The sequence below is a fragment of the Elaeis guineensis genome, chromosome 6 (assembly GCF_000442705.2).
Source record: "Elaeis guineensis isolate ETL-2024a chromosome 6, EG11, whole genome shotgun sequence".
Taxonomy (NCBI): Eukaryota; Viridiplantae; Streptophyta; class Magnoliopsida; order Arecales; family Arecaceae; genus Elaeis; species Elaeis guineensis.
This window is the reverse complement of record NC_025998.2, coordinates 14,221,834-14,240,023: the sequence shown is the minus strand read 5'-3', so window position 1 is coordinate 14,240,023 and position 18,190 is coordinate 14,221,834. Positions and strand designations below refer to the sequence as shown.

At 36.1% G+C, this 18,190-nt stretch overlaps 1 protein-coding gene across 1 annotated transcript; it reads left to right on the top strand.

The window, feature by feature from the left end:
- Positions 1 to 3,440: 3,440 nt before the first annotated feature.
- On the top strand, positions 3,441 to 17,134 carry LOC105047209 (uncharacterized; the record flags this gene model as incomplete). Its single annotated transcript, XM_073259244.1, is given in 19 exon segments — positions 3,441 to 3,747; positions 4,404 to 4,580; positions 5,522 to 5,776; positions 7,138 to 7,262; positions 7,430 to 7,474; positions 7,596 to 7,677; positions 7,761 to 7,829; positions 7,900 to 8,070; positions 8,175 to 8,213; positions 10,546 to 10,611; positions 10,714 to 10,783; positions 10,786 to 10,850; positions 10,949 to 11,025; positions 11,763 to 12,035; positions 15,532 to 15,614; positions 15,758 to 15,843; positions 16,689 to 16,811; positions 16,900 to 16,942; positions 17,088 to 17,134. Coding segments are annotated over 18 exon segments (1,890 nt in total), but the record flags the coding sequence as incomplete, so codon positions are not given.
- Positions 17,135 to 18,190: the final 1,056 nt, after the last annotated feature.

Genomic DNA, 18,190 nt, shown 5'->3' with positions numbered 1-18,190 from the left:
AATTCAGACAGAATCCCATATATTTTAGGAAAAAAATTCATTCGAAATCTTGGAAACCCCTCCAATCTCTCTCAAGTTCTCTCCTTTCCCACAGATCTCTAAAAAGATAATGAAAAGAAAAGAAAAAAAAGCAAAAAGAAAAAAAAAAGATAATCTATGTAGGAAAAGAACTTACCTCTCAATTTTTTCTGCTTTTTCTTTATTTTTTTTATTTTTTTTATTTTTTTTCAATTTTTTTCTGCTTTTTTCATCTTCAAAAGGTCCAATCGGATGGAAGACTTGGAGTGGCCGAATATAGAAGCTTAGGAAAGGCAGAGTGATCGAATATGGAAGGCTTAGATGGCTAGGATTTTATGTTGGGTATTTGGGTGTGTGTATCGGGTCGGATTCGAGACGGAGTATATTATTATCCATAATTGACCCATATCCGCTTCAGATTTTTTTTTTTTTTTAAATCCATATCCGCTCCGAATTTTAATTGAATCGAATAAAATCCGTCTCATTTGGATTGGGTCAGATCGGGTATCTAATGGGTTAAATCAAATTGCCACCCCTACATCGGATCCTGTATCATGAGAAACTCAAGATTTGGGAACAAGCTCTCTGACCATTCCCTGAAGCTTTTTCTTGAACATATTTTTTTCTTTTTGCGCAATGTCCTCTGGCGTTCCTTGTTTATCATGAAGGTTTTAATTTAGCATGTAAATATGATCTAACTCATCGGATTAGCATGCACATCATCTTTACTCCAGCATCCAAGTAAATATATGACTTAATTTGCCGGGCTCTACGCATCATTAAATCTCATGCGCAATGATATTCCCTCAAAGATATTCAGAAATTTATATATGAACAAGATACACAGCTCTAAAGTATATTACCGTAGGAATTTGCTAAAGACGTCATATTTGGACCCCACAAACTAGGAAACATATCATTCGCTTAATGAACGCTTCAGTTAAATGCACGGACCAACCAGAATTTGCAAACAGCTCATTAGTGGGCCATGCTAGAGCGGATTCCTAATCCAGAACATCCTAATAAGTCTGGAGCTATGAAGCACATGGCTAACTAGCTCTCGAACGCAATTAAGCGGGCCGGGTTTTAACTTAACAGCACTGTAATATTAAGGGCTATTATAACAAAACTTGGTGCCCTAAAATTACACTAAAAAGATAACTATTATTATAACATGATATTTAACATTAATATTTTGTATATTTCTTTAAAGAAAATATTATTTCTTCAAAATTCAATGTTTCATAAAATTTTTCTTCAAAAACGTTCCGATGGTCTCAATGAATATTTTCATTCAATAAACAGTGAACCGAAAGATAGCATCATTATTTTTTTATTATTATCGTTTTCTGTTGTAACACTGTTACAATAGTTATAGCTGTAGTAGTTGTTTTAATATGAAACAATCTAGCATATCACTTTTAAGATAAATAATGGCTGTTATTACTGTAATAATTTGTCATTAACTGCCACGAGGTGGGCGTCATTGCAACGGGATGATGTGCCATTTATTTAAAACCATACGGTAGGCTGACAGACAACCTTTTATACTATATTTTGAAAGAAATTATTGTCTGGATCGTGCCCAGATAGACCATCCAAATTTCATGATGGGTAACATCACATTAATCTTTATATTTCATGAATTTTTGATTATGTGTTATCCATCGTTCATGTGCTTCGAGATTCATGGGGCTCTATTTAGGCGTGGTTCAGGCGATAATTTTTCATGTTTTCGAACACGGACACCACCACGTGGTCTGGTGTTAGGGTTATCCTGAATTTCTGATTCTAGAGTCTACGACGGATCAAAATCATCGGTTAAACTGGCTCTTATTTTTTGAGAAGTTACTGGTGCAAGTGAACCAGGACAAATTCCGGAGCATATGTACGGACGAGAGTGCACAATAAGGAATCGGTGAAATACAACGGTCGCGTGGCGTGTTATCCGCGTGGCATTTGCGCGGTCCAACTACACCTGGTGCATGCAATACGGAGGCTTATTTTTGATCATAATGGGACGAATCCCAGCTCAAATCGAGGGACCTCGGTCCCCTACCTTTTGAGCAAACCATGGCGTGGCTGATGCCAATTGGGCCATAAGTTGGCGCAGTAATGTCATCTGCAGAAAAGGCTCTCGGACAAGAGATATCAGAACGTCCGACCGCATCATGATTTCCTACTACGGCTTTTGAGCTGCTGAGGGGCAGTTCTCGGGTTAGCTGCAGGGATAAAACAGAACACAGTTTCCATCTACAATAACGTCTCTACTCCGCTATCTACGAGAACTAGTATGTCTGGGTGTCAACATATTATTGGCTTTTGTACTCGTTTCCTGTTCTAAAATAATACAAGACACGTGATCACGTCCCGAAGGGAGATAAGCCTGGGAGGCGGTGATACATCCCATATCCGCTGCAAGACAGTTTTTAAAACCGACCCTTGGAATCTCCGTACGAGAACGCAAAGGGACGGAGATAAACGCTGCCATGAAAGACATGTGTGCGACATCGCGGACCTCACTTCGTCGGGCTTGTTCTTTCCTCCGATTTCCCGCTTGCATGCAGTCAACACGTGCTACGGGGCCCAGATGTTACTTTACCAAAGTCGGGCCCTCCGGAGCTCGTGCCGCCTGCGGGGTTGTGTAAACGATAAGCAGTGATCTGACAAATTTTTAGTGCACCGTCCGTAATACAGAAAATGGAGTGCACCAATAAACCACGTAGCTTTATATTAGATGTTAAAATTTTTTTAAAAATTTTATAATATTTTATAATATAATATTTTTTATTAAAATTATAATAATTTATTTAATTCTAAATATCATAAATTTTTATAAAATATTATAAAAAATAATTTTTTAATAATAAAAATATTTTTATTTTAAAAATATTTTATATCGAAAATCGTAATTTCAGCATAAATATTATAATATTAATATAAAATATTATATTTTTTCAAAATAAATATTTTTATTATTTAAAATTGTAAAAAATAAAATTTTAAATTTTAAATAAATATTAAATATATATTAAAAAGTAATGATCATATGATCTAATAAGACGATACGTTGCGCTCCGCATCAAATTTTCTACAAGGCAGGCGGTGCACAAAGAATTTCGCGTGATGACTTTGGTACTCAAATTGGGCCCCGCGGTATTGTTCTTTGACAAGCTTGCTGAATTCCCTTTTCGCCGGGCCCCACGCTCCTCCCTCTGGAGAAATTATTGCATGAACCAGGCTCAGAAGATCAGTTCAAATCCTGAAGCAAATGTACGGTACATAATGGACATCCTTCATTTGATCTTGAATTGTTTAAATCCAAGATGGTAATGTGGCGAGTGACTATTGGATTGTTCCACTGGACCTGGTTCATAATCAAACGTCTAAAAACTGCGTTCCGTCGCTTCCCTCCCTCTCTCCCTCGATCTGAAGGTAGAAAAAGGCTTGCAGGAAAGGCTCAAAAAGTTCCCCCCTCTAGTTTCCAAAACAGAAGAGAGCAGTCCAGGAGTGAGAGCGAGAAAAGGGGAGAAAGAGAGAGAGAGGAACTCGAGATCGCCTTGCTAATGGCGGGCGAGTATAGATCTACGTACCAGATCATGACTTCTTGGTATATCCAAGGATAAGGTTTCGCCTCTACCAACTTCTTGATCTCGGCGTTGGATTTGGGAAGCAGAGAGAACCCTAGCTTCGCGCATCGCCTCTTTAGGTTCAGGTTCTGAACTGCCGGTAACGACCTTCCACTCAGTGTATACTCTGTTCATCACTTCATCCTATAATGTGAGACAGTGTTGTTGTTCTTGTGCTGGTCTTCGTCTTTCCCTAAATTCCAGCATCCATTTCATCGATGGGATGCAATCTTTGGAGTTTGGAAAGTTTGGATTATTAAGGCGGTGTTCTTGTAACGAGAAATTTGTAGAGTTTCAGTAAAAAGGTTCTTTCAGATATGTTTGCAAGTTGATTATAGTGGTTTCTTAGTTTATCTTGACTTCTTATGCTATTATCCATCCAGATAATATGTTATATCTTCTTTAACCTATAAGATACAGCTGACTGTCTACCGTGTTGCTAGACTATTGGTTTGACTTTTATCTGCATGTGCTCTTTTACTAATAGATTTAGGAAAAAAACATATGTACCCAAATATAAAAATAATTGTAATAGTAATGTCAACTTTTTCCTGAGATGATTTTATTCAGGAAGATCTGTCAAGCTAGTTATGTGGAACGGTTTACTGGATTTTTTTAGAAATGACATTCTGAATGGAGTGGAGATGAAATTCATGTAATTTGGTCACTACTCTTTAAGCTTCACAACTTAATCATGCATGCTAGATATTTGAGAGATAAAATGTTTTTTTTTTTTTTTTGGTAATTGTCCTATAGGAGAGCATGATGGTGTGTGAGCAAGAGAAGAGATTTCCTGTCAATTCTAACGACTACGAATTATTTGAGGGAATTGGTGAAGGTGTCAGTGCTACTGTCTACAGGGCTCTCTGTGTCCCGCTAAATGAAATAGTTGCTATCAAGATTTTGGACCTCGAGAAATGCAGCAGTGATCTGGTTTGATAATTTTTTACTTATAGATTCATTATATTTAAACTCTAACAATTAGATATAAATTATGTGCTTTCTATTTAGCTTCAGTATATATCCTAAATACTTTGAACTGTATATTATTATCTTGCGTTTCTTTCTCCCTAGAACTGGCTGTTTAGTTCTTATTCTCTTTCCTTTGTGCAATCAATCTACTATTAAACACAGGTCACCTGTCTACCTTACCTGTCATGACATGATTTGATGTGAACCTAACTTCAGCATATCTTATAGGGGTACAAGTGGGTTGGATACACTTGAATCTGAATTGTACCCAACAGGTTATGGAGCTTTCCATAGTCATGTCAGAAAAGTCTTGGAGATCGTCTTGCAGATTTTTTCCTTTTACTTCCAAAAGCCACTGTAGGTGATATTTCATTTTAGATCATTCCAGCTGGAAGGGCTGCGTTTACCTTTTTCTTCTTTCCATGTAAATTCTACACTTGCAAATTTCTCATATTCATATGAGTAATTTTTCTTCAAATGATGTGGTTTATAATACTTGTTCTTCGTTTCTTTGATTTCTTTGCCTGTGATGAAAAGATAAATTTACCTATTTCAGGAATGATCAAGTGATAATTAATTTGCATATAATGAACTAATTGTTGGGTGGGTCTCCCTACCTCTGTTTTTGTCTACAAAAGCAGGGATTATGCATCTTTCACACTGAAATTTTTTTCTTAATGCTTCAAGTGCTTTCAAGTTTCAATATGTTTTCCTGTGAAATCACACCTATTATCTTTTCCAAGTCATGCAAAAATGCAGAGAGTTTGTAAATTCAAATTGAATTTCTTTGGCTGCGAACTGCTGATCCTGTTTGGTAAAATATATAAATGATTTCACTTGTGATTCCATAATTATGTGAACTGAACTCTTTTTTAGTGCTTTTTTATTTTTAAATTTTACAGGATGGGGTCCGACGTGAAGTACGAACAATGAGTTTGGTTGATCATCCAAATGTACTACATGCACATTGCTCTTTTACCTCAGGTCACATGCTTTGGGTTGTGATGCCTTTCATGGCCGGAGGGTCTTGTCTTCATATAATGAAATCTGCTTATCCAGAGGGCTTTGATGAGCCAACTATTGCCACTCTTCTACGTGAGGTTCTTAAAGCTCTCGTTTATCTCCATGGTCATGGACATATCCATAGAGATGTTAAGGTATCAAATTGCAGGGTTCTGATGCTCTCGTAATGATCAGAAGCATTATTATTGGCCTACAGTTTTTCTTCAGACTTCACATTGCACTTCTCTAGGATTACAAGAGGGAACCCATTTAATTGATACATTCTTGAATTTTACTCAACCAGAGGGTGTGCTTGGTCTTTCTGAATAAAAGTACTCTTGTAAGTTGTAACTTTTAAGGGCACCTTGATTGATTTTAGTAAAAGAGATTCATAAATAATTCAAAATGAATATGTTTTACCAAAATCAGTTGTTTGGTTGTTTTCTATAAAATCCATTTTGCCAAAATTGACGAGACATAAAACTTGAAATTGAGTTTTATGAAAAACAGGGCCCCTGTTCTGCAAAAATCTGTTTTGCGGAGAATAATGTTTATGATTATCTATTTTATATAAACCCTCACACAACTAAACAGCACCTTAAAGCAAATGGTACTTTCTAAAAAATAAATGTTAGGTAATATTATCAGAGAAGTGTTTCTACAAGAAGACAAAGTCAAAAAAGTGCTTCTAGGAGAAGATAGAAAACCTAGGTTGTGGCTTCTTCTTTCATAAGAAAGAACTTTTAAAGCAACACTAAACATGCCTATAGATGGTTTCCATCTACATGCCCTTGTTTAACACAATCTTTGTTTTTGCTGTATGGACCACTCTGGAAATTGGTGTATGACCTGCATAGAGAAGTGGTGACGTTTTAGGTGCACATGTATAGATGGAAATTCTTTACATGGAAGTTCAGATTGAGCATGGAGTTAAGTAAAGCAACCTTTTCTATGGAGGCATTTGGTTCCAGCATATTTGTCTTACTGTAACATATCCTCATTTAATATGAGGTGACTCATGCACTAGTTTGCTGTTAAATGTGTTAATTATGATAGGGTTTCCTACGCAACCGAATCCATTTCTCTTGAGACAACATATGAATGGAGTCAAATCAGCAAAGAAAATTCTATTCATATCCATCAAGTCATGATAATCTTGTGTGTCTTGGCTGTTCGATTGAGGGAATGCGAACAAGTAGTTGTCAAAGTGATAGCACTTCTATTGTAGTTTTCAGAACTGCTTTAGGGATTTAGGGTGTAGTTGGTATGTTTTTCTTGATGCCACAATTGCTAACTGGACCTGTATGATGAGACATTTTAATGCTATTCTTTAGCCTAAAAATGCCTTTAGCATGGTTATCTTTTTCTTAGTTACCAAGTTTCTTGTTTATGAAAGCTTTTTTATCAGTCATCCGCTCCTTCTAAAGTCTTGATTGTTGGTTGGTAAATCCAAATTCTCATTCTTTAAATACTTATTTGATACTTATACTATCTATATATCTTCCACTTTTTTCAGGCTGGAAATGTCTTAATTAATTCTGATGGTACTGTTAAGCTAGCGGACTTTGGAGTGTCGGCTTGCATGTTTGATACTGGGGATAGGCAACGCTCTCAAAATACATTTGCAGGAACTCCATGCTGGTGCTTGTTTAGATCATTATATTTTGCGGTTTAATCACTTCATTTTGAATTTCAAACACTTTATTTATCAATATTCTCTTTTTGTTGGCTGCCATTGATCAGGTCAGGTGAATTATTTAAATGGATTTCATCTACTAACATGCTTTAATATGTCATGGATTTTGTAGGATGGCTCCTGAAGTAATGCAGCAATTAAATGGATATAATTTTAAGTGAGTGGGTGACCCATCTGATCTGTGGCACTGCAAACCAATTACAGCAGAGATATTTTTACGAGTTGTTCCTTCTTTAAAGGGTTCTTTATTCATTTTTCATTGTGTGTCGTGTTAACAGAGCAGATATTTGGTCATTTGGCATAACAGCACTGGAACTAGCACATGGTCATGCCCCATTTTCTAAGTATCCTCCAATGAAGGTGTTTAATGAGCATTTGGATGGCAATATGCATTATTTTGATCCTTTAGGTACATATTGAAGGCAGCTCTCTAATTGTTACAGGTGTTGCTTATGGCCTTGCAAAATTCACCACCTGGTTTTGATTATGAAAGGGACAAGAGATTTACAAAGGTGCATTCTTTTACTCCAAATTTGTGTCAAAAGCTGTTGAATTTTGTTTGAGAGTGCTTTTCTCTTGTAGACTTTTAAAGATATGGTAGCTACTTGCCTAGTGAAAGATCCGAAGAAGCGACCTTCGTCAGAAAAACTTTTGAAGCATGCTTTCTTCAAAAACACTCATTCAAAAGAATATCTAGTGAGAACTATTCTGGATGGCCTTCCTCCTCTTGGTGATCATTTTAGGCTACTAAAGGTTATAAGTTTAAATTGTTTTATAAATTGAAAATTTTAATATTTCTATACACTTCATAGCCAGACTCTTGTTTCTAAGGAAAAGAGGCTGACTTTCTTCTACAGAACAAGGCTGTGTGTGGAGGTAAAGAGCAATTATCACAGGTGAGCCCGCTGCCTTGCATACTGGAGTATATCTATGCTATTTGATCAAATTAGCTGTCTGCTCATGTGATAATGCTAAAACAGAAAAGTTGTTCTCCTGTGAAATTGTTAAGCTGAACTCAGGTGGTAAGCTACACTTGCATAAAAGAGCAATATCTATATTATTTGATCGTGTAGCCATCCACTCATGTGACTATGCTAAAATGGATAATTTGTGCTCTAGCGAAATTGTTAAGCTGAAGTCAGGTGGTAGGTTTCATAATCTTTGCTGTAATAACTTTGAGATTGAAATGTTCTTTAAGCAAGTTTGAACAAAGCTATACTGTTAAGTGCATAAAAAATCAATAATGTATGAACAGTTATAACTTCAAAGTTGTAGACCCATTTTTGAAAGGGAGTCTCTACCATAAGACTGTCACAGGACTAATCCTTCTCAATTACTGCATTCCTATTAATTGACCCTAACAGGAATTTTGGAAGGGCAACTTATATAAATAAGCATAGACATATATACATCCCTGTACATACATTTATATATATTCATTAAAGGTAGTGTTTGGATGCCCTTATTCTAGGTGGAATAAGGGCTTATTCCACCTTATTCCCCAAACACTAGAAAAAGTGGTGGTGGGCCTCGCAGGTTTAGCAATTCCGATCAACCCTGCATTAATTGAACCTTATTCTCATCTACCCTGATTTAGCTATTCCATGGTGGACCATGGAATAGCTTATTCTAGGTTTTTAATGAGTATTAATTGCACCTTATTCTATCCACCATAGAATAGCTTATTCTAGGTTTGTAATGAGTATTAATTGCACCTTATTCTAAGTACATGGAATAACACTGCATTAATTGCACCTTATTCTAAGTATATGGAATAACACTACATTAATTGCACCTTATTCTCGGCGGAATAGCAGATTTCCAACCAAACAGAAATCTGGAATAGGCATGGTGAATAGCTATTCTTTGGGAATTCGTATTCCTATTCCAGGAATACGAAAAGGGTAACCAAACACTACCTAAAGGCATATATCTATATATAACATTATATGTATCTATATATAATATTGAAAGCCCATCTTGAAGAATTGTTTCACTTTGGTGGTTTATCTATTCTTGATATTAACCGGAAGTCAAGAATCCGATAATGAATAGCTCAACTCAACTAAGTCTTAATCCCAAACTAGTTGGGGTCGGCTATATGAATCCTTTTCTTAAGGCCACATTTTCTAAAAGATGTAGCAATATTAAGCCTGAATCCCGAACTAGAAGAATCCAATGATTAATAGATTGGAAAATTTATAGCCTGTATCTTCTAAATACTGTATAATTTTTTAGATGGTAGTTTATGGTGGCATAGGTATAGCCTTTAGAACAAGGTGGATAAAACGCAAATAATAGGTTGCTTGTGATGGAAGGGTGATCTTGGTTAGGATGAATGGATGCGAGGTCAGCATTCTCAGGATAGCACATCCATTATAGAGCAGGTAGAGTGGAGTCATGATAGCAGAGTCAGATCTGATGTTCAAGGCCTCTTTATATATATGTTATCAATCACCAACTTTTTCTCTTCACAAATATAAGATATATAGACAGTATTTATCATAATTGAACATTTTCATTAACACATTTTATAATACTGTTCCCATTTTTTTATGTTCAGCAAAATATTGATTCCATTATACACATGAAGGCACAAATATAACATCTTGGATTTAACTTGGAGAACTGTCAGATGCTTATTTATGGTGTTTATAGTTGTTATGTGCTTTCTTCAAGGGATAGACGGTCATGTTACTATGTCAAATTCTAAGTGGTTTGAAATAGACTGTCATGTTACCATATGAATAGCTCAGATATCGTCTTTCGCTCATTCACGTTATCTCTTATTTTTTTTGATGATATTAGTCTCATTCATTTCATAATGACTATTTTTACCGGTTGGTGCTTTTTTGCTAGTTTCTATTTATTTCTAGCCCCAAGATATATTCAAGTTACTAGCGTTCGAACTTTGGTTATGTGATGATTATGTTATGTATTGAACATGTATCCTATGTTTTGAAGCTATTGGTATGAAGACAGAAATTGTGCTAGTGACTATAATGGGTAGCTTCTCCTTCCTCTTCTTCATTCTCCTGTCCTTTTTAGCAGTATCTTCTTGTGGGACTTTATAGCTATGTGAACCGATCATTATTTTATTTGTCTTTCCTTTTTATCCCTATAAAGAACATCATGAAAAGTTCTCTTTTGTGCTGAAAGCTATAGTTCAAGCTCCAATAAGTGCCTATGCTTATCAATAATCACAACAAAATCTTTGGGTCATTGCAGCAGTACATTCGAGGAATCAGTGGTTGGAATTTTGATCTGGAAGAATTGAAAACTCAGCCCTCTCTTGTAAGGATAGTCACATCGGAGCTTCGGTTTCAGCATGATTTGAACAGTGATTGATCAGAAGCAAACTACGTGCTCTATCCTCTCACAATCCTTGTTTTTCAGATTAAGTTGCCCAATGATAATTCAGAAGATCTGGACATGAATCGCAAGTTGAAGCATGGAGATGATGAGGTCATTATGCACGACAGACTCTGTCAACTGAAAGGATTAGCCATGATAGCAATGCAAGTTCAAGAGAAGTACTATCACTAGACCAAATTAGTTTTTCTCTATTTTCTTCTTTTTTAATTATTTTTAAGCCCTCATCACATTGTTTCTGACATCTCTCTTCTCTTAGGATGGGCGTCAAGATTTTCAGGAATTGGGGGGTCTATTTGCCTCTTCATTTTCACTTTGTCCTCTTCAGGCATTAGAGTATGCTTTTATATTTCTTCAGTGCATTTTAATTGTCTTATACCTATACCAGAGCATTTTAATGTTAAATCATATGAGTAAAAGATGACTGAAAATATTTAACATATGGATACAAATAAATTCATGCAGAAAAAAAAAAAAAAAAACAGAATAAGCTCTCCAGTTGATAGATGGAACAGGATGAACATATGCAAACAATTTTTTTCTGATCAATGTCATGGATTCTGTCTAAGGTGGCAATACTTATTGAAAAATGGAGGGTAATTGTTGTATGGGATTACTATAAACGTGATATTTTTCAATTTTCATTATTATGTTGCTTTCATTTTAGCAACTGAAAGAAACCAACAAATCCTTGATTTTACAACTCTAAGAATGCAACTTAATTTTCTAAACTTTGGAAATGTGATAGCTTACTCCAATGTCTTTCTGCATAACCCATGCAAAACTTTAATATCTACAATAAAAGAAAAAAAAAAAACATTTATAGCTACTTATGGTTGAACACGCATCACCTAGGGTTGTGTTGTTGACATTGTATTAGCGCATCATCTTACCTTGATGCATACACAAGTCAAGAAAACAGGAGACTAACTCTCATGAACCTCAAGAATTCCTTCAGGGCTTTAAAGGGACTCCCTATGTTATTCTTTGGACAACTTTTTACTGTCATTGTCAAGTACTCAGAGCAAGACATGGTACTTCTATTCTAACTTATGAAATCTGAACTGATGCAGAGGTTATTTTGATGTTTACAAGGATGATGACAATTCTGGGCCTTCTAATAGGAATGATGTTACACAGTCAAATGCAGAATCAGTAATCCCATGGGAACCATTATCACAGGTGGAAGATCACAAAACAGGCAAGAGCAGTGGTAGAAATGTGGAAAGAAAAAATCCTGCATTCCAGAATATTGATGTTCTTGGATGCCAGAAGTTTTTAAGTGGTTCTCTTCTACCAGAACGTGTTCTTTTGCTTCGCAAGAATACTGAGATGGATGCAGAAAGGTACCGTTTTCATATCTGGGTGCTGTGACCTGGAAATATTTACCTCCCTATCGAGACCTTATGACTTCTTCAAAATTTTCAATGTGGTACTAGTTTGATTTTGTGACTATTTGTCAAGTATATGGCATCCTACGTAATTTATTTGGCTGTATCCGACTGGTGAAAAAAATATGCTTGTTGGTCAATTATGACCAGCACCATTAACAACTCTATGAGACAAGTTTTGCTGTTGTTGTCATATGTTACTTGAAAAATTGTATGTGCATAGAAAACTAAGAAATCTCAACACTTGAGGATGTTAAAATGCAGATATCCTACAGGGAGATATCCATGATGTTATCAATAAAAAAACAACCCTGAAACATGTTACCAAACCAGCATGCTTGAGTGTCCTGAGTGTCTGTACAGTATGTACTAATACTGTATGTACCACTCACTGACCGGTATGGCACCTAGTACTGGTCAGTGGACCTTGCAACATGCAAATGGAAACTTAAAACAAAAGGCATCATGATGGAGTACCAGGAAGCCAAAGCATATTCTATACTGCTAGATGCTACTATTATGGTATCGTATTGATTGGGTCCCCAACCTGTACTGGCAGCAGTAACAATATTATATAAAATGGTGACAACAGATCCATATCCATTCATTGTGTTTATACTTTATTCCTTTCATCATGCTATCTATATGGTTACTTATTAATAGATTGAGCACTTCTGCTGGATGCTTCATCATGTTATATTGTGCTACCAGAACAAGTATGTTTTTGCAGTGTATCTGTTCAGCTACTCCATAGATGATTTATCTTTCTTGCTAACAATATTCCACCATTAGGTATTTAAAGCAACACTCATATCATGAATACAAAATTGATGATTTTAAACCCTGCTTGCTATTTTTGGAGTACTGGATGATGACTTGTAGTGTGGAGGATTTTTGTTGCAAAAATATGAATGTTTGACCTGATCATTAGTTCATCTCCCATCATATTCAAGATCATTAGGTTTCACCTAATTACTGTCTATTCACTTGTTCTAGAAGGCATACTTTGCTATATCCAAACAGTTTCTTTCAATAGCTTCTTAAATGGCAATAGAATCATAATGAGTTGAAGAGATGGTTCATGTGTAGGCGGGCATGGATGGGTTTTCCATCCAACAAAATCGGAAAAATCAATGGTCCACTTTGATTAATCTAGTTGGCCCTTATCTCAGTTGGACTTCTGACTGCACTCTAAGCCTGCTGCTACATATTGATTGTTTGCCATATTCATTCTCCTGACTAGACAGTGACGGTACATCCTTGAAGAATTCTGCACTATGGGGACTTCTACTGACAGTATTTGGTATTGTTGACACTGCATATCATGATTAAGACTTTGCTATTCCAAATGTCAATAAGCTGATTTCTTTCATGAATAGGGTTCAATATACCAGTTTCTCCTTTTCTACTTATCTCATTTGCTTGTAGATTTCAAGTGCTTTTAATTCCTATCAAGAAAATTCAGCCTGGTTTCTGCTATTGCTATATTCAAGGTCTAAATACCTTGTCCTAGTGCCATTTTGCCAGTCAGCGTTGGATGATTGGTTATCAAGACAGTAGCATTGTTTCAACACATAGAGGCACCATGGCATCCTGGTGTCATGTTGGACACCATTCTTTTTTGTTTTTTCTTTGTTTTATTGTTGTTTAGAGTTACGTGAGGTTTTAGGGGCCTTATTTTTCTTGGATGAAGCTGGATTTGAGCACTTTCCCCCAAACACCCCCCATCCCCCCCACCCCCCCCCGCCCCCCGACAAAAAAGCCTCCATTTGTCCATTCTTCATATCGCCATTCAAACACCAACAAAAAGAAAGAAGGAACCAAGTGCCTTTTTGATTGGTATTGGGTAGAATGATTAGTGCTGGTTGAGTCTCTCTTGGTTCAGCCAATACCAACCAGAACAACCCCTTCTAAGTGGATTAGGGTCCTACATGCACCAGGGGGCTGGTTAGTTACTCATCTGATCTAGGATGGCAAACACAAACAGGGGTTGACTAGGTCATCAATCCTTGGTTATAACATTATTTGATGATGTTTCCATAATTGTTATTAAATGTAACTGAAATCGTCATATTTTTAGGCATTTGATTTCAAAATTTTAGGATTAATCACGCCAAAAATCTTGAACTATTTGGGGGTTTTTAATTTCCTCTTGAACTTTGATTTAGTGCAAGCAATTAATCAAATTTTTTAATTTTTTCAATTCGGATTCTAACCGTAAATTCTGTTTGGCTGCCATAACGGAGTAGTCATGCAATATCACACAACTTGCTGATGTGGTAGAAGAGGGTGATGTGGATAAGTTTTTGTCTCCATTTCATCTCTTCGATTAGGGTTTCAACTTCCATTTCCATCCAAATCTCTACTTCTAAGCATATGTTCTCGATTCCCTTCTCATAATGGTTATTGGCAATGTTTTAACTACTAGATAATACCAGTCCCTTTTAGGAGTACCATACTAGTGGGGAACCAATACCTAGTGAACCCTTTGTACAAAAGGCTTATGCAAAGAAATGTCCCATACCAACACTGTACTAGGTGGCTACTAGTATGGGCACAAGGTTTCCTGAACCATGCTGAATCGGCCGGTTCAGGGCATACCAAACTAGACTAGTCAGTTATTGGCATGATTCCATTCCATCATTCGAAATGTAAGCCTAATTTTTTTCTCACTGATTGCAAATTGAAACCGGCAAATGATTTATTGACTGCACTCTTTTCCTTCCTCTCCCTCCCTCTTGCCCTCTCTCTCTCTCTCTAGCTCTCCTTCTCCCTCTCCCCCCTCTCTATCTCTCCTTGTATTGGTGCACCCTGGAATAGCACGGAATGGACCCATACGTGCCAAATCGATCGCTGGATGGTCCCCCCTCTAGTACCAATTCAACGAACCTTGATGGATACCAAAACCGATAGTTAAACCTGAAAATTTTTGTCCATGATAGTCACTCAAACTCTTTCTTTATAAAATTATAAGTTTCATTTCTCATAAAAAAAGAGTTTAATTACAGTAAAGTCGTGCCAGTTTTCCCTTATGTCACTGAAATTGTCAATAATCATCTTTTGAATTGTAACTTCTATTTTGAATTGTCAACCAAATCAGTCGCTGGATGGTCTCTCCTCTAGTACCAATTCAGCGAACCCTGATAGATACCAAAATCGATAGTTAAACCTTGAAAATTTTTATCCATGATAGTCACTCAGACTCTTTCTTTATAAAATTATAAGTTTCATTTCTCATAAAAAAAGTGTTTAATTACAGTAAAGTCGTGCCAGTTTTTTCTTGTGTCATTGAAATTGTCAATAATCATCTTTTGAATTGTAACTTTTATTTTGGCAGACCAATGTCCATTTTGTTTCTTTCTTTACTCTCATTTTTGGTAGTCTATATTTATTCAGAGTACACTTTTTAATTTGTAAAGTTGATATGATTACATTTCATATTATTTTGAAGGGAACAAAATTATAAATGTGAAAGAAATTATAGTGGTCCTCTATCATACCGCCATATGAGAGGTTTCCATGACCATACATCAAGTATGTTATTCATGATATAGACCTTTTTTCATCTACTTCTCCTTATTTTAACTGTAGAAGTCAACATAAAAAATTCTCTAATAATTTATTGCTCAATCCTAATTTAATTGTTGCATTGCAACAACTGTCGTGGCAATAAAAAGCAACCATGCATGATGAATCATCTGGAGGACTTGTCATCCAATGTAAGGGGCGTTTCAGGGTTACTTCATCGGATGCTGGCTTGAAGGTATGTAAGTCCTCTTTGTTGTTGTCATAGTTAAATCAGGAAAAGTGAAGAAAAAGGTTTTGCTTTGTTGCCAGCAGAAAGTTAAATACACTGTTTTTTTTCTAATAGCTATTTTGTGCAGTGACATGGGTTACTATCTGTTGCTACTGAAGTGCTCATAGTTTAATAGCTATTTTGTGCAGTGACATGGATTACCATCCGTTGCTACTGAAATGCTCAGTTTAATACTTTGCTAACTATAAATCTGTGTATAATGTTTGATCAAAAAACATTGAAGAGATGTAAATATTGTTTCTTTTTTTTCTTTTTTTTTTTTTTTATGAGAGAGAGAGAGAGAGAGAGAGAGAGAGAGAGAGAAGTCTCATTGAGAGAAACTAATCAGGTCCAAGTACCTGGGATTGTACCACCAAGATTCCGACCTAGAACATCCTCAAGGAGAGGAGGGGCGTTATGGCTGGGGTATTCCCTAGGTTGTGTTGTGAGTGTCATAATTGATGTGGATAATAAGTTAGGTTTTCTAAAGTTGTTTCTGCTTTTGAGAAATTAAACCCGATCTTGTCATAACTTTAAGTATATATATTTTTTAAGTTTAACGGACCATGCACTTCAACTTGTGTATTAATACTTCCATTGAGTTGAAGCATTAACTAGGTGTTCTGCAGCTAATGATTTAAACAACTTAGATGATCAGCTAGTTTATTTTGTTTATTCTTCTTAGGCTGTTTTTTCTTATGTGAACATTTTCGTGATTGAATGTATTGAAGTATTAGGACAAAGGAATTTATGCCTGTTTCAGTTTCCTTTGTGTATGGCACCTCTAACATTTCACACTTCTTGTCACCCAGGTAGAACCATCAGTAGACTGCTTGACAAATGAAGTAGGTGGAGTGCCATCAAATCCTACAGTAGACAGTGCTGCAGTCCTTCCATCTTTGCAATATTTGTTGCAGCAAAATGCTATGCAAAAGGTTTTCCATTGTAGTTCTACATCATATTTTGCAATGTTCTATTTTATATAATCTATCGTATGTCATATTTAATTTGTCTTGCTGACAGGAACGACTAATTAAGTTGATCGGGTGTGTGGAGCAAACATATAGTATGTTTTGCTGAACTTCTTTCTCATTTCTCAAATAAGCTTTTCACTCTGCACATGATCTGGAGCTAACATATATATATATATATATAAATATATATATATATATATATATATATATATTCTCTTTTTTCTTTCCTTGGCGCAGCTCATCAGATGGAGCATCCTGATGCAGGCAATATTAGCTTACTGCAGGTATGGTTTGCTTGGATCAGATACTACTGTCACTGTATTATTCTTTTCAATATATCTGGTTACTCTGAAAAAAGCCAACTTGAGAATTATGATTTTCTAACATTTTGTTTGCTTGCCATGGTTTTGCTTACCAGCAGCTCTTCTTTCCAGTTGATTCATCTCATTTTGTTCGGTATGATTTGGTGCTATTTGTCTAAATTCTCCCTCTGATTCCTTCCTTTCTTTTCTTTTTCCCAAGGTTCAAATTTTTGATCTTCAACCTTTCCTCAAACAAAGTTGACTTTCAATCCACTGTTTAAAGGTCAAATTTACTGTTGTTGAACATGAAACACTGTTTGCGATCCTTAGTAGCGGGAAAATTTTATCTAGGATTCTGCATGCATTTTGGAATTTCTCAGGAAACCAACTCCCTCACCTGCTTTGTAAGAGTGTCCATTTTTCCTTCTTAAAGAAATGCAAGCCCCAAGTCCCACATCCTGTCCCTCTTCAGGTAACTATTTAAGTTTTGAACAAAATCACAATGAAACCCTTACTTCTGCTTAGATCCTATTCAATTCTTTTTAGCCTAACTCATCTTTTTATGCCCAATAGTTCATTGTGCCATTGTAGCATCTAATTTTCTTGAGCTTTAGGATCCTTTATCTGTCTTTTACATCAAGAACCCATATGTGGGGCCAGTTCTTGTGCTGGTCTCTGTATGTGGTGGTCTCCTACGTGTTGCATGTAGTGAGTCCAGATGGTCTCAGTCATGCTGAACTTTGCCCAACTTTGGTCATTTCCCTCAATCTCTATGTTGGGACTGCTACCTTGCTAATTTATTAGTCATCTAATTCTCGTTAACCAATAGTTTGTTGTGGGCCCTGCATTCCCGGGCTTATATTTGGGAATTTCTGATTTTTAACTTTTGACTCTTCATTTTGACAATTCTTCTGAGGTTGTGGTCATTTTGTGACCTACTATCTTCAGTTAAGCCATCAGTCTACATTGCTCCTATCTAGCTTCAGGCTTCCTTCATGCTGAACTTTTTCCGACTTTGGTCATCCCTATTCAAATCTC